Below are 16,121 nucleotides of genomic sequence, written 5' to 3'. Positions count from 1 at the left end.
AAGAGAAAGACCAAACTGACATTTTAATTGGTTTTTTAAAGTAACATTAATATTGGTCCAATGACCTTCTGAATTAATAATTATATTAATACTTTAAACTAGTAGGAAAAAATATTTACTCAGGCAGTTCTACACCTAAGCTCCTGAAAAGATTTATTCTAAGCCAGAATAAGCAATCAGGAGGAAGAGGCAAGCAGATCTCTGTGAGTTCAAGGACAGCCAAGGCTACACAGAGAAACTGTCTCAAAAAAAAAAAAAACACAAAAATATTCATTTACATTCACCACTATTAAAATACATCATTTACAACGTACATCTCTGCATCTGCTTACTGTACTCAGACATGTTATCTGGTCTTATTGATCGTAGAAATTTGATATACTCATCACTGTGGTATTTTGTCATTTCTTCTGCAGTGGCTTTATGCGGCCTCTGAAAAGAAAAACACCAAGATGCTGGAATTATTAGTTGTTAAAATAGAATTCTCAAGTGAGATGCTTAAGTTTCCGTGATCAGTCTCTTCTAATGAACTAGGTCCACCTGAGTAACATAAATTATAAAGTTAATCCAAACTCACACATTTGTTGTCCAGGAAAAGCTAATGTCACTCTTGTTTAGTAGAAATAGGTCACATGTTCAGACTCTCGCTCATTTCTTATCACACCTTTATTGCTTAACATCTACCTTGGCCTTTCATTTATTCTAATTTTCATTCTGAAGAGCTCAATTTCACTGATGACATACTTCTTCCACAAGGTTTCCCACATCTCTAAAATATCTGTATCTGAAAGAAATGATTTCTACAGCAATGTTTAGGACTGTTAACTGTTTCAAACCTTCTTCTCCTTGAGGTGTTAAGCATCATCCAATCTTAAACTTTTATATACACTCCTGCCCTTATTATGCAAACTCATAAGGTGGCTGTGTATCTTACACTATTTTTTATCTACCTGGCTACCATCAACAGTATTTCATATATATGATAACCAAATAAATGCAAGATTAATTTTCTACAAACCTCTTGCAATAGTCCCAGTCAATTATTTTCTTTTTAAAATTACATTGTATTTATTTACTTATTTTTGGAGGTGTGTGTCACTGCACCCATGATACCACATGACAATGTGGGGGAATTAGGTCTCTCCTTCCACTGTGAGAACTCTGGGGATTGAACTCTGGTTATCAGGCTTGGTGCCTTTATCTATTAAATTATCCCACCAACCCAAAGTCAATTCTTTTTAGCAACACGGGCAATTCAACAGTACTGTCACAAAAATATCTGGTATGCTGGGCAAAGCTATTCTCCAGAACACAGCCTAAGACCAGGGTGGGGTGAGGTGGTGGTTTAAAATGATTAAGGAGGGAAGAGACTATTACTCCTATAACTTAGCCTTTCTCTGACAAATCAAACCAAAAGAGCTGCCTTCTTTCAGATCTTCTCATTTACTAAATGCATCTCCCACAGCAGCATAAGAAGCTTTCAAATACTAGTTTAAAGAAGAAGTGCCAAAAGAGTACTTACATATATTTCCATTTTTCGGTATAAACCATAATTTAGCAGCAAGTTATGAGTCATCCGGATTCTATGAGGCTTCATGGGATGACCCTGACCATAATAATAATTTCCAATATCACCTAAAAGAAAAAAGATGCCCACTAAACAACACATTTATATGAGTGTGCATTCAACTCAAAAAAATTTATCACTTAAAGAATTGTTAAAAATTAGATTATTTTTGTAACATTCAAATTTTATTAGAAACCCGATATATCCTGCAGATTTTATATATGCTGAGGACTCAATTTCTTGGTAGGGAGAGGAAAATTTTTCTAACTTTTAGTTCTCCAATTTTAAAGTGAAACCCGTTTTTAACGGATTTGTTGTTATTTTGTGAATTTAGATACATAAAATGTATTCTTGAAGTCTGAGTTATCATTTAATTTGTTCAGCTAGTCTCACTTCTTGGATGACTTTTTGGCACCCCACTGAAATCTCTTACAGTTGAGCTGGTATGTTCAGTGTCTACTAGGGGAGTTTTGGTAACTGAAATTTAAGGTCTAAAGGAAGCTTTGCTATGCTAAGACACATTCATGGCATTTTTCAGGTAATAAGAACAATCTTGTCCTTGGGACTAGACAGCTGTAGCCTGTCTGTTAAAATGTCTTAGTTCCCAATGTCTTAAAGCAAAGTACAAAATAACGCCCAGATCTGGTTCTCATCAACAAGACACTTTAGGTAACGTTGTACTGCTTATCACAAAATGTCGACGATGAGAAAGCCTGTCAACAAACTTAGAAAAAAATATGTATTACTTTTCTAAGGTAAGGGACACTTTTTAAATATGACTCATTTTTATTTTATGTGCCTGAGAGTCTACCTGCATGTACATCAGCAGACCACATACAAGCCTGGTGCCTGTGGAGGTCAGAAGATGTCAGATCCCCTGGAACTGGAGTTACAGATGGCATAAGCCACTCTGTGGGTACGGGGAACAGAACCCTGGGTCCTCAGCAGGTGCTCCAGTGTTCTTAACTGATGAGCCATCTCTTCAGCTCTATAAAGGATACTTTCTTTACAATAGCCTTGTCAAGCAAGAAATGAGAAATTACCACTAATACTGGAGTTTAGATAAAACATTCAAACACTGTTAGGACAGCTGAACTGATTTTACCAGCCTGCAAATCTTACTGTTTCAACACGGGTTTATACACTAAAAGCTAGACCCTAAACTCCTTATACCTGCCCTTAAAACAAAAAAAGAAGTTTTCCTGTGTCCCAGCCTGCCGGCGGTTGGGACAAACCTCTCCCACTTGCGTTCCCCAAGTAAACACATAGAGGCTTATATTAACTATAACTGCATGGCCGTGACTCAAGCTTTTAGCTAGCTAGCTCTATATCCTAAATTAGTTCATAACTATTAATCTATTTATCGCCACATGTTCCATGGCTTTACCTATGTCCCATTACATGTTGCTCCTTGGGTGGCTTGCTGGCATCTCTTGACTCAGCCTTCCTCTCCCCAAAATTCCCCTTGTCTGCTTATCCTGTCTATACTTTCTGCCTGTCTACTGGCCAATCAACATTTTAGTAAACCAGTGTACAAAAGCATTATCCCACAGCACTTCCCCTTTTCTGTTTAATTAAAAAGGAAATTTTAACTTTAACATAGTAAAATTATATATATATATGTATATATATGTATGTATACACACACACACACACACAGTTACAAAGCGATTAAAAACTCAAGACCTGTAGGCTGAAGATCCCCATAAGAATACAGCACCCTTTATCAGCAGGAAGTAGCCTTGAAAACTACACCCACATTCCCCAAAAATGGATTATGAATGTTTGAGTCAATATCTTTCTAAAAGAAGGGGGATATGATATAGAAATATAGGATAAATATTTTACATTGCTATAGATTTTAGTTTATTGATACAAATTTAAAGTTAATTTTGTTATACTTTATGTATATATATATTATATATTATATATATATATACATACTACTCTTGTTTAAGGTATTATGTTTATGTAACTCATTTAAATTGTAATGGATAATTAAGAAACACAGATTAATAGTCTTCTATGATAGTCAAACTTATAGTCATGTTAAGTTTTCTAGGTATACATAGATATAATTCAATTAGGTAGGTAATCTTCAAATACTTCAAAGACCTACAGAATATGGCATTTAAAAGGTTTTAAAAACTTAAGACTTTCTGAACAATGAGACACGTCTGCTTCTGACAACATCGATTTACTTCAAAGAGAAAGATGGGTGTCGACACTCCATATGGAGTTTATCTTCTTCTTGGCAAAAATAGCCATTTGGGCAAGAAACTGTTCTTGCCTGAACTGTTTGACAAAATGTTGTGTCAACTGGACATGCAGGACCCATGGGAAGGTGACCACTGAACTTTGCAAGGTGAGATGGTCCTTCAGGTTCCTGCTTCAGAGAGGAAACTGCCAGACATTCTATAGGACACAGGAAAAAGTGACTGAGAGACTCTAGGCCTATAGGCTGAAGATGGATGCCCCAACATTGCAGAGGAACTTTGGATGACTGACTGTCCAGGCAGACAGCTATCTCTGTCATTATAGATTTTTGGAAGTTGCTTACAATGAATTTCCTGTTTACTTAGATAATATTATATCCTTCTAGAGTCTTTGATGTAGTTGAAGACTAGATAGTTTTAATTATAATTTTCCTTGGTTATGATAAAAGATAAGTGAGATATGAAACCTTAGACTCACAAATATAGCATAAACAGAATATTTTCTTTGAAATTGCCAAATATAAATAGACTAGAAATTGTGACTGTAATTCTTGCTTGATAACTGTTTTGTTATATGTAATTTTACTAGGTTAAAGTTAAAACCTTCCTTTTTGATTAGACAGAAAAGGGGAAATGCTATGGAATATCTTTCTGTATGCTGTGAATATATGTTGCTCTGATTGGTTGATAAATAAAGCTGCACTGGCAGGGCAGGATGGAGAGGTGGGAGAATTCAAGAGAGATAGTGGGAAGAAGAAAGGAGAGGCAGAGGAGATGCCATCCCGCTGTCCAAAGAGTGGCATGTAATGGCACACAGGTAACACCACAGAATATGTGGTGACATATAGATTAATAGAAATGGTTTGAGTTTAAATATAAGAGCTAGTCAGTGGTAGGCCCGAGCTAATGGCCAAGCAGTTATAAATAATATTAAGCTTCTGAGTGATTATTTTATAAGCAGGTCATGGGACTGCGGGGCCCAGGCAGAACTGGAGAAACTTCTAGCTACAGTGGTGCACATCTAGTACCCGGGGAAGCAGAAGCAGGTAGATCCCTGTGAGTTCAAGGACAGCCTGGTTAGTCTATCTACATACAGAATTCCAGGCCAGCCAGAGCTCCATAGTAAGACCCTTCTTCAAAAACAAAATACCCCCCGCTTAGAATCTTTCCTAATAATGCCATTTCATTTGTACAGTGGAAATAAAAAATGTAGAGCGTTTCATACTATCTACCTAACAATAGTCCAGGAAACATTTGCTTTTCTTCCCTCGAGAGAAAATTCTAGTTATGTAGCCCAGGCAGGCAATGAATTCATGATACTACTGAGAAAGCGCAGACTTTTGCCGCCACCCCCAGGTGAACATTCATTTTGTTAAAACCTGTCCTCTAACAGTATGACTGAATATGTTGGTATAGTACTTCCAATTTATTTAATTTCATTTTCAACACAAGCTATCTTCTGTAGACAATTTATAAACAGGGGACCACTTAGAATGCTAGCTATCTTTTCAAAGACGAATGCAAACAGCAGAGCTAAGAAACAACACATCTCATTGGTCTATGTAGATAATTACTTTTTTAAATTATATTTTTGTTGTGAAATAATCTTATTGTTCACTGTGAAGATGTGTCTTTTTCAAGGCGCCTTCTGATTAGTTTAATAAAGAGCTAAATGGCTAATAGCTAGGCAGGAGGTATAGGCAGGACTTCCAGGTAGAGAGAGGACTCTAGAAGAAGAGAAGCAGAGAAGCCAGCCAGACAAGGAGAGGAATAGGAGGTGCAAGACGAAAGAGAGGTAAAAGACACATGGCAGAATGTAGATTAATAAAAATATGGGTTAATTTAAGTTATAAGAGCTAGTGGGATAGGCCTAAGCTAAGGCTGAGCCTTCATACTTGAGATCCAGACACAGAAAATCTCAAAAAGGTACAATATGTTTAAAAATGTGCTTAGATACCATGGAAAAGAAAATCGCTATAGACCATCATGAAAAAAATAGTTTAAGATAAAGTCTTTAAAGACAGAGTAAGGAATATTAAAAAAAAGAAAGCCTCATAAAGATGGGAAATACACAGGGCATCTGGATCCTGCATGGTGTCTTGTTGATTTTGAATTTTTTGAATGCTAATGAACGGAGAACAACTGCTGCTGAGAGACACTGGATTGTGGAAGGGACTACTGAATTAAACCAGCCTGGATACTTTAGGGATAGCGTGGCTTCAAAATGGAAGTCGAACAATGTGCTGCATTGGGGGAGAAGTTATGCTTTTGTTTCCACAGGAAATGAAAAGCTATGGATTCCTTCAAAGTTCATCAAGATCAGATTTGACCAGGGGAGACCTCCTGAGGATCTTGGCTACAGACATGAGGGGAAAAGCCAAGAAAGACTACAAGACAGGTGATGTGTAAGTTGATCCCTCCACATGGGAACAGCTCTGAGACTGGATGAAACAGGATAGATCTTATTGGCTACAGAATCCTCATGACTTATTATCATATGCCATCCCCTCATATGACATGGACAGAGATTTATATTATAGTTTGATTATACAGTCCAAACAAACTTATAAAGTTGAAAGGTGCCTTTTACCTGCTCAAACATAAAACAAAAAAGTTATCTTTAACTGACTTGTGCACACTGTACATTCCATACTTATGTTAATGCAGATATGTTACCTTTGAAAGTTTGTATGTTTTCAGAAAAAAAGGGACCAGACACCAATAAAGGTTAAGTAGCCCAGATGATCCAGCCTCTCATAATGTCTCTGTTGCAGTTTCCTCAAAATTTTACAGCCTGAACATCTTCAAAGCTGCGAGTTGAAATGGTCCAGCCTCAGACTCTCTAGCCAGAACTTCAGATAAGCCTTACCTTCCCCATCACACTGAGACTGGACAACAGCTAGCTCTCCTCAGACTTGACCATTATCCCAATTTTTTCAGGGTCCCCTAAAGATGCCTTCAACCCCAGACAACAAGAAGCAGTCTAGAAAACATGATACCCACATTCCCAAAAGGGGATTTGGTTATTCAGAGGGTTATGGGTATTTGTCATTGTTTGGGGGGTCTGGTTACAAGTTGTCATTGGTCATGGTCAGGAAAAAAGCTGAACAAAGGAGATTAGATTCAAGGATCTCTTCCTGAAGGAAGAAAGGGGGGATACAATATAGAAATGATGGGACAGAAGGGTGGATTATTGAGTCTACTTTTGAACAACCATTAGTTTCAAACATTTATGTACACTGGTATGAATTTCTGTATACTGATACAAATTTAAGGTTATTTTTGTTATACTGTACATATGTTTCTACTCTTGTTTAAGGTATTGTACCTATGCACCTCATTTAAAAGTATACTGTATAATTAATTACATAAAAATGTAGTGTATAATTTGGAAATACTGGTTAGTAGTTACTCATCTATAATAAACAAACGTGTTCATGTTAGATAAGTTTTCAAGGTTAAACATATATAATTTAGATAGGTGGTGTTCAAACACTTCAGAGATCTACAGAATATGGCATTTAAGATTTTTTAATAATCTACAGTTTTTCGTGATGTGAGACATGTCTGCTCCTGACAGCACTAATTTACTTCAAAAAAGGAGGATGGGCATCTAAGAAACTCCATATGGAGTTTGCTTTTGTTGTGGCAAAGTTAGACACTGGGCAAGAAACTGCTCTTGCCTAGACTACTGACAGTATGCTGTCCAAATTGGACAAGCAGGACACAAAAGAAAGTGACTGTTGAACTTTGCCAAGATAAGGTAGGACAGTCCTTCAAAATTCCTGCTTCACAGAAGAGTCTGTCAGATATTCTAGACTTGCAGGCCAAAGATAGAAGCCCCAGTGTTACAGAGGAAACTTGAGTAACTGTCTAGGCAGTCAGCTGTTTCTGTCATTTCTAGTTTTGAAAGTTGTTTGCTCTATACTTCCTGTTTAATCAGGTGATATTAAATCCTTGCTGGGTCTTTGATGGGGTTGAAGACCAGATGGTTATAGTTAGACTTTTCCTTGTTACCAAATTCAGAAAAGAAACTTACACAAGACATAAGAGATTTATAAAGTTGAGAAACATAAGAGCTTAAGTTGCTTATCTAAGATGAAGCTTTAAGATCAAAAAAGACATTTTTAGGATGGTTTAGGTATAAAACTTTGAACTAAGAGAGGATAGACAATACATTACTTTCTCTGAATTTGCCAAATACATATAGACTAAACATTGTGAATGTAATTCTTACTTGATAATTGTTCTTATTGTATATAGTTTTACTATGTTAGAGTTAAAATCTTTTTTATTTAGACAAAAAGGGGGGAAATGCTGTGAAATAATCTTTTTGTACACTATGAAGCTGTGTCTTTGCCAAAGTACCTTCTGATTGGTTTGACAAAGAGCTAAATGGCCAATAGTTAGGCAGGAGGTAGAGGTGGGACATCCAGGAACAGAGAGGACTCTGGGAGGAAGAGAGGCAGAGAAGCCAGCCAGACACAGAGAGGAAACAGGAGGTGCAAGATGAAAGAGAGGTAAAAGTCATGTGGTAGAATGTAGATTAATAAAAATATGGGTTAATTTAAGTTATAAAAGCTAGTGGGACAGGCCTAAACTAAGGCTGAGCTTTCATAATTAACAATAAGTCTCTGTGTCCTTATTTGGGATCTGGCTGGCAGGACAAAGAAAGGCTCATTACGTATTTTTTATTATTTAAAAGAATTTTAAATTTAAATATATTTTGATCATATTCTTTCCCTTCCCAAAGTCCTTCCAGATTCTCTCCTTATCCACCCAATCTTAAGTTCTAGTGTTTGGGAAAAAAAAATGACAGTAAGAACATTTACCTAGAACTTAGTATTGGCTCTTTGTCTTTTCAATTGTAGAATATGCTACTATTTTATAGTTGCAAAGAAGAACGATACCCAGAAATGTTAGGTAATGCAGCCAAAGTTATACAACTAGTAGATAGGAGCTACATTCAGATACAGGGAAGACAGATCACAGGCAGTAAATACTCTTTTGTCTTGTCTCTGGCAGAGCAATGTCAGGGTCACATGAAAGTAACAGCAGGACCAAGACTAATGAGAAAAGAATATAGTATAAATGCTTTTAATCAAAGCACGATTTCTGTTAACTTAAAGAATGTGAACAAAATAAGTGACCTACCTAACTTATGAAAGTAACTTGTAACTGCAAGGGCCTCAAACGTATATTAATACATACAGCTTCCAACAAACTTTTGTCATAATTTTGAGGCCTTATTCTCACTAGGAATATCCATTCAGCCTAAGGACATATACTTACAAATGCAGCCAAGCCACAGATGATGACTTTTTCAGAATCCCTCCATAGGCCTGGGATATAGTTCAGAGGTAGAACTCTCCTCTAGCTTATGCAGACCTTTGGTTTAGTTCCTCAGCACAGAAGGGGGGGGGATGAGAAGAGGAAACCTAAGGGGGCTATGTGGAGGGAGCTCTGAGGAGGGAGGAGGAGGGAGATATAGATAAAGGGCAAAGAAGGAGGAGGGTAAACTAACAGTAAGGATGTCTCAAGAAGTCAAAGGAATCATAGGCCTAAAATACCTACAACACACATAAGTCATCGTAAATACACATGTTCCCTCCAAGAACCATTAGCCATAAAAACCCCAACACGAGGCATGAGAACCCCCCTCTGAGTTGCTGGCCAGAGTTGACCAAGAGATTCTCAAAACATTATAGGGTGTTGCCCCTGGCTGCCCCCTAAGGGTGGAAGGTAGCTTACTGCCTCTTGCTGAAGACAACATGCACTTCAGATGCTGGGTCCAATGGCCCTAAGCTGGACCTGACCTGAAAGCCTTCTCTAGGTCTACCCTTCATGTTATGAAAAGGAGTTCTGCAGGCTCCAGAGGAGGGGAGCACTCAGCAGTCCTACCCAGCAACGGCATCTATGACTCACAGTAACCACCACCATGGCGCCATAAGTGTGCTAGTGGCATGCATATCTTTGCAGTAACCAACAGCTTTCTAACTAGACTTAAGAGTCTTTCAGCAAGAGGGAAATCATGCCTAGCCCAGTAACAATTAGTACGTCTACAATATAACCCCTGCACCTAAGGCTCAGGGATCAATGGGGAAGAGGGAGCAGAAAGGCTTCAAGAGTCAGAACAACAGGGAGTTTGCTGTGAGACTGTGTCTCCTAGAAATGTCAGAAGCTACTCCCATAAAGTCTCACCAATGACCTATACATGACCCGAACAAGGACACCAATAGACATGTAAGATTAGGGAATGTGCAGGAGGCCTCAAGCCTAGAAAAGAACTACAGGCAACTGCGTAATGATGAGAGCAGGAGAGATAGACTTCCTCAGGGCAGTGCAGACCAATTGGTTGTCTAGTACCAAATGGTCGTCAGCCCCGGAAACATCTACAGGTTAACGTTACACAGGATGAACAGGCTGTATTTATGTATTTACATATATATGTATGAATGTAAATGTAAGTGTGTTTGTGTGTGTGTATTAGCAAAGAAAACAGAGGCCGTGAATCTGAAAGAGAGCAGGCTGGGAGGAAGGGCTATACAGGAGGGTTTGGAGGAAGGGGAAGAAGAAAATGATGCAATCAGATTATAATCTCACACACAAAAAAAACCCCCAAAAAAACAAAGAACTATTTTGTGGGCATGGCAGTGCATGCCTTTAACAGGAGCACCCCAGTGGCAGAGGACGGGTAATTCTTGGAAGAGAAAGGGGAGGGGATAATAATTCCTAACCTTTCCAGCTCAGTATCAGTTCTGTATCTAGCTATTTTGTAGACACCCACTTCTTAATAAAGACCTGGCTCTTCTTTTTAAGAAAATGTTATCTGAACTGATTCTTTTAAAAATTTATTTAATGTGTATGGGTATTTGTCTGCATGTATGTCTGGGCTTGGTGTCCATGGAGAACAGAAGGAATCAGAGCCTGCGATCCTGGAGTTCAAGACTGAACTGAGCAACAATGTGGGTGCTGGGAATTGAACCCAGGTCCTCTAAAAGAGTAGCCAGTGCTGAGTCACCCAGCCCCCTTCTCTTTTCTTAATTTATGGGCCTATGGTCTTTGTCAGTTAGATAATTTGGGCATTTTTAAAATGGTATCCCATTTTTGTTCAAATACTTCAACTCGACTCAAGATAAAAATATATAATGTACTAAAATTGGGGTAACACTATTATCAAATGTATTTCTGAAGCAAAAATACGTAAATATCAGTTAGTGGAATAAAGATAATAAGTGGAATCGTATTAATTTGGGATAAACCTTAGATTCTAAGTGAGTGAACAAAAAACTTGTACTTTTCAGATCATTGCAATTTCAGGACTGTGAAATGTACTTTCACCCCGTATACAGATAAGCTGTCAAAAGTAATCAAGAAAAAACAAGAAAACAAGAATAAAAAGACTACTGTGTAATTTTTGTCTGCCATCCAACACTAGTGTTGTAAAAGGCTTTAACACAGCAGGCCATCTGTCTGCTTTGAGTCTGGGTTTCCACAAACCTGTCTTCCCCCATTTTATTCCTTCCCTTCCTCAACACCCCTGAAATCTCAGGGTTTCCTCACTTTCCTCATGCATGTAACACAAGCCGGCCACTGGCCACTCAGGCACTAAACTAAGTGCCCAAGTACTCCAGGGATGACGTCCCGTCCTGTGTCTTTTCTCAGGAACGATTCTTGGGCGCTGTGTCTTTTTTATATTGTCTCCTTCAACACCTCAATGATTTATGAGCTTGTCAGCTGAGAAATACAATTTCAGTAACTACTCCTCCTCCCTGGATTTCAGGCTTATAAAGGTAATTTTCCTAAGTATTTTCCATTTGCTCTAAATAAAGATCTCAAATACATGATGGCCAACATGGAACCCTTGATTAGTCTAGAAATGACAGGCAGAGAAACAAAAATGGCAATTGAGGACCAAGGAAAGCCTCTGATGAGGTGAAATGTGAGGGGGGCCAGGGATCAAGGAATTCTGTGGGAATGGGATTCAAAAGCACAGGAAATGTCTTTAGAGAGTTATGTACCAAATTTAAATGTTGTGTGCAACACACATCAGCATTCCCAAACTGCTGCAATACTTCATTAGCATGAGTCTGTAACCAAAAAACAATTATCCATTTCACGGACAGTAAAGATTTATACAGCAGCTAAAAACTAATGCAGCTGTATTAAAAGTTACCTGGCAAAAGATACTGACACCACCATTTTAAACAAAATAAATAAATAAATAAATATGACAACCGTTGGTTGCTCTGTAGAATTCTTGTATCTGACAAAAGAGTTAGGAGTACATTGGGAAGATGATTTTGATAATTGTGATAGTCTTTATTTGTGTTGCTTTTCTCTGGACCATGTCTCCAAACATTCTGATTATGATTATCTCCATCAGAGAAAAAATTAACACAGCATAAAGCAATTGGTGCTTAATTATATAAATTATGCATACATTCAATTCTATTATACTGTATACATCAGAAGGCGCTACATGATCTATCCCAAGCTTCACTCAAAACAAGGCATAGTTTACATTTCCAGATAAAGTATCAAAAGTGAATATTGCAATTAGAACCAAATGTAACTCAATCTGCTAAATTACATTTAAGTAGAGAAAACTAACATCAGTTTAAGGTCAGAAAGGGTCTTAGGGTCTACCTAATTAGCTGTAATTTGCTGTATATCATTTTACAAAGTATTGATCTTTTAGTATAGACCAACATTCAGAGATGTATTTCTAGAAACTATGGAGATGAGTCAATAGCCACAGTCCACTAAGTAAGAACAACTAATTTCTCTTCTGAGGTATAGGATAGCTCATATACTCATATCCCAAGGTTCACAGAAGAGCAGCGGCTCAGTGATGTAAAGGGTACAATTCTGAAGACTAGAGCAGACACAAAGAAAACCACACTTATCTTTAGAAGTATTCTTCTTTAAGCACACAGAGCCAGCAGTAAACACTCTGTAAGCTGTCAAGGGGCTCTGTGTGTGCCTATTGGCCACATTAAACCTAAGGACAGGACACCCTTGGTCACAGAATTTGCTTCTTCACTCCTTTTCTTTTTTTCTTCCCTCTACTTCCTCTATCAAGTTAAAACCAGCTAGCGCAGAGTGGGAGGTGCTGGCGCACGCCTTTAATCCCAGCACTTTGGAGGCAGAGGCAGGTGGATCTCTTGAGTTTACGGCCAGCCTGGTCTACAGATCAAGTTCTAGGGCAGCCGCCAAGACTACACTGAGAAACTCTGTCTTGGAAAGCAAAACGAATCAAAAGCCCAACTAGCTTAAACCACCCTATTATTAGTAGTTTGCTACTACTACTATTGTTGTATCGTTCAGGTCCCATCACTAATGTCACTGCCCTTTGCCAACCCAGCCCTTTGTGCACCTAAAAGCCATATACTTTTTTTTTTGGTACAAAAATTACTTTACTTGCACCCTCTGTTCACAATTTAAAAGACAATTAAAAAATCAGTTTTTATCAACTAACAAGAATGGGGATTTGGTAGTGAAGATAGATGTGTAGAAAATAATTTGTGAGTCTTGCATGTCATCCCATGTTAGTTAGCACACTTATAACATCAATTGAAGAACCTCTGCAATTTTGTTAGTTCCCCCCCAAATGCAAAGATTCAGAATGTATGTAAGTTAAGTCCATTCTAAATACATGCCAGGTAAGAACTGAACCAGAGACAGACACGGCGGCAGATTCCCACCATCCGTTATACAGTTGGCTGCTTACAACTAGGTAAAGTAGTTGTATGCCCATACATCAAAAATCACATGACTGAAAAATCCCTCCATCCCTCCCATCTCTGTGAGCAGTGCCTATCCCGCCCATCAACAAAGGCTCCGCCCCCCAAGAACCCAGGAACAAATAGCTGCTCAGGAAACAGGCGGAGTACTGTCTGATTCCACATCACTGCCAACAGCAGCAGACGCCGTTCCCGACTGTTAAACCTCTCCCTTGACTCTAGGCTCTACAAGAGCAAGCCTCTACTTTAGAAAGGCTATAATTACCATTTTTCAAATTAATCTTCAGGGCTACATCCTTTCCGATGGATCAGAGAACGCAGGACAAGGATCTGCCATCATTCCAACTTCACAATGTAACTCATGTTTAAAATGGCATGTTCTCCCTTCTCTGCCCTCCACAATGGTGTAATTTCAAATAAATTTATTCACCACATATGTAGTCCCCTCAAATATGCATTTAAACTGGGGGTGGAGATCTATGCCTTTAATCCCAGCACTTGGGAGGCAGAGGCAGGCAGATGGATCTCTGTAAGATAGGAGCCAGCCTGGTCTACATAGTGAATTCTAGGACAGTTAGGGCAACAAAACCTGAGCCTGTCTCAAAAAAAGCCCCCAAACAAAACAGAAGGCAATTTAAAAAGCCTTTGCTATTGTGTCCCAGCTTTCTGCAAGGCTTTTGATTTTTTCCAGCCAATGACACACAGGTGGCCATTTTATCAAAAACAGGTATTAAATGCCTGGCGGTGGTGGCGCACTCCTTAATCCCAGCACTTGGGAGAGGAGGCAGAGGCAGGCGGATTTCTGAGAGTTCAAGGTCAGTCAGATCTACAGAGCGAGTCCAGGACAGCCAGGGCTGTTACACCGAGAAGCTCTGTCTCTAATCACACACACCCCTCCTGACCGCCCCCCCGCCCCACGCCCCGCGGGCACGCACAAGCATCAAAAACCAGACATTAAAAAATTTCTTCCAAACCAAGAAAACGTGCGACTATTTTCAAGTTCAAGTCAGTTTCACCCAGCCTGGCTCTCTAGGCTCTTTCTTATCTACCTCTCCAAGATACTGTGACTTCAATACAACAAATACACAAACAGCTCCCAGTTTTGTATTGCTTTGTAGAAATCAGGTCTTTCATTCAGGTCAATGAGGCTAGTTTTGTCAAATTATTCCTTCTCTCAAGAGTTACCTACTAATGTCTTGGTGAAAGCTGTAAGACAGGGCACTACTTAGCGCATGTAACTGCGGACGGCTCGACCAACAGAAATCAGACTTTAACTGCTCATACTCCAAACCAGAGAACCCTTCCCATCACCTGGTACCATTCACTGCATTGTGAGCTCGGCTCTACCTGTTCAGAATATTCAGTCCACTTCTCAAAGTTTCCTGCAGCAGGGTCCCCACCGCGCTGGGACTGACTTCCTAAAACAGGATGCCCATGCTCTCTCCTAGACCCCCAGAGCAGGGTATAACTGCAGATGGAACAAAGAGCCACAAAGAAGTGGGTGGTAGCAACCTCCCACAGAGGCATGCTAGGACCCATCAAGCAGGAACAACTCCAAGCTTGTCTTCCTCCTCTTACTACTTCCCCACCGGCCTACCTATCCCCAACTCGGAACCCCTTAATTGTCCACCGTGCAAGGCGCAGCCTTTCCATCTGAACCCCGAGAAAAGTGGCGCTCAAAGAACCCGGCGAACAAAGGCGAGGGATGGAGTCCACGCAAGACACGAGCGAGACAGCGCCGCTCTGCGAACTTGGCCCCCGGCCAGCAGTAACTCCTCCGCAGCCCCACCCGAGCGGCGGGGTCCCGGGTGAGGCTGGAAGCGCAGCGCAGACAGATCGCCGGCCGAGAAGGGGGACCGGGCGAGCGGGGGAGGGGACGGGGACGCGGGGCGGAGCTCCAGGCCGCCGGCTTTGTGCAGTCAGGCCCCGGGTACCGACTGGGGTTGGTCGGGGACCGGCCCGAGGCAGTGCACCCCAAACCTCCGCGTGCCCGTGCGGAGGACCCGAGAGGAGGAGCGCGGGCGGGCGTCCCCGGGCCACGATCGCGAAGCCGGGTAGGCCGTGTCCCTGTCCCCGCAGACAGCCACCCAGGGCACCCGGAGCCGCGCGTCCACCACCCCGCCGCGCCCTCCCCGCAGCCCCGCCGCAGGCTCCCGGGCCACCCACCGTCATAGTAGTAGCACACTTTCTTCTTGCCGCCTCCTTGACTGTACGCCATGGGCTCGGGCCGCCGCCTCCCGGCTGCGGCTCCTCCTCCGGCTGCTCCCGCCCGCCGCGGCCCGGCGGCCAGACAAGAGGGCTGAGCGGGGGAGACAGCGGGCGCGGCGGCCCGCGGAGCAAGGGCGGCCCGGAGCCGGACGGGAGCGGGTGCCGGGAAAGGCTGAGAGCACGGAGCAGGGGGTGGCAGCGGCGCCGACGCGCGACACTCGGCGGGGGAGGCCCAGGGTGGCGGGGCTGGGAGGCGGGCGCTACCACTGCGGTGTCGCAGAGGGGAGGGGAGAGCGCGGCTGTGCACGCTCGCAGGGCCCGGCTCGGAGTGGACGCCGCCGGCTGGGGCGGGACAGATGGACCGATCATCGTGTCGCACGGAAT

General features: G+C 41.1%; 1 protein-coding gene across 1 annotated transcript in view; it reads right to left on the bottom strand.

Annotated features, from left to right (window-relative positions):
* The window catches only part of Hdac2 (histone deacetylase 2), a 29,331-nt gene extending 13,499 nt beyond the window's left edge, over positions 1-15,832 (bottom strand). Inside the window, exons 1-3 of the mRNA XM_052751415.1 lie at positions 15,696-15,832; positions 1,523-1,635; positions 315-432 (exon numbers count right to left, since the gene is read on the bottom strand). Of these exons, the coding sequence (XP_052607375.1) occupies positions 315-432; positions 1,523-1,635; positions 15,696-15,747 (283 nt within the window). The 5' untranslated portion in view covers positions 15,748-15,832. The remainder of the gene's footprint in view (positions 1-314; positions 433-1,522; positions 1,636-15,695) is intronic.
* Between the last annotated feature and the right edge of the window lie 289 nt (positions 15,833-16,121).

Source organism: Peromyscus californicus, unplaced genomic scaffold (genome assembly GCF_007827085.1).
Source record: "Peromyscus californicus insignis strain IS unplaced genomic scaffold, ASM782708v3 Scaffold_22__1_contigs__length_63687245, whole genome shotgun sequence".
Taxonomy (NCBI): domain Eukaryota; kingdom Metazoa; phylum Chordata; class Mammalia; order Rodentia; family Cricetidae; genus Peromyscus; species Peromyscus californicus.
The sequence above is the reverse complement of the archived record's forward strand: the minus strand, read 5'-3'. Positions and strand labels throughout refer to the sequence as shown.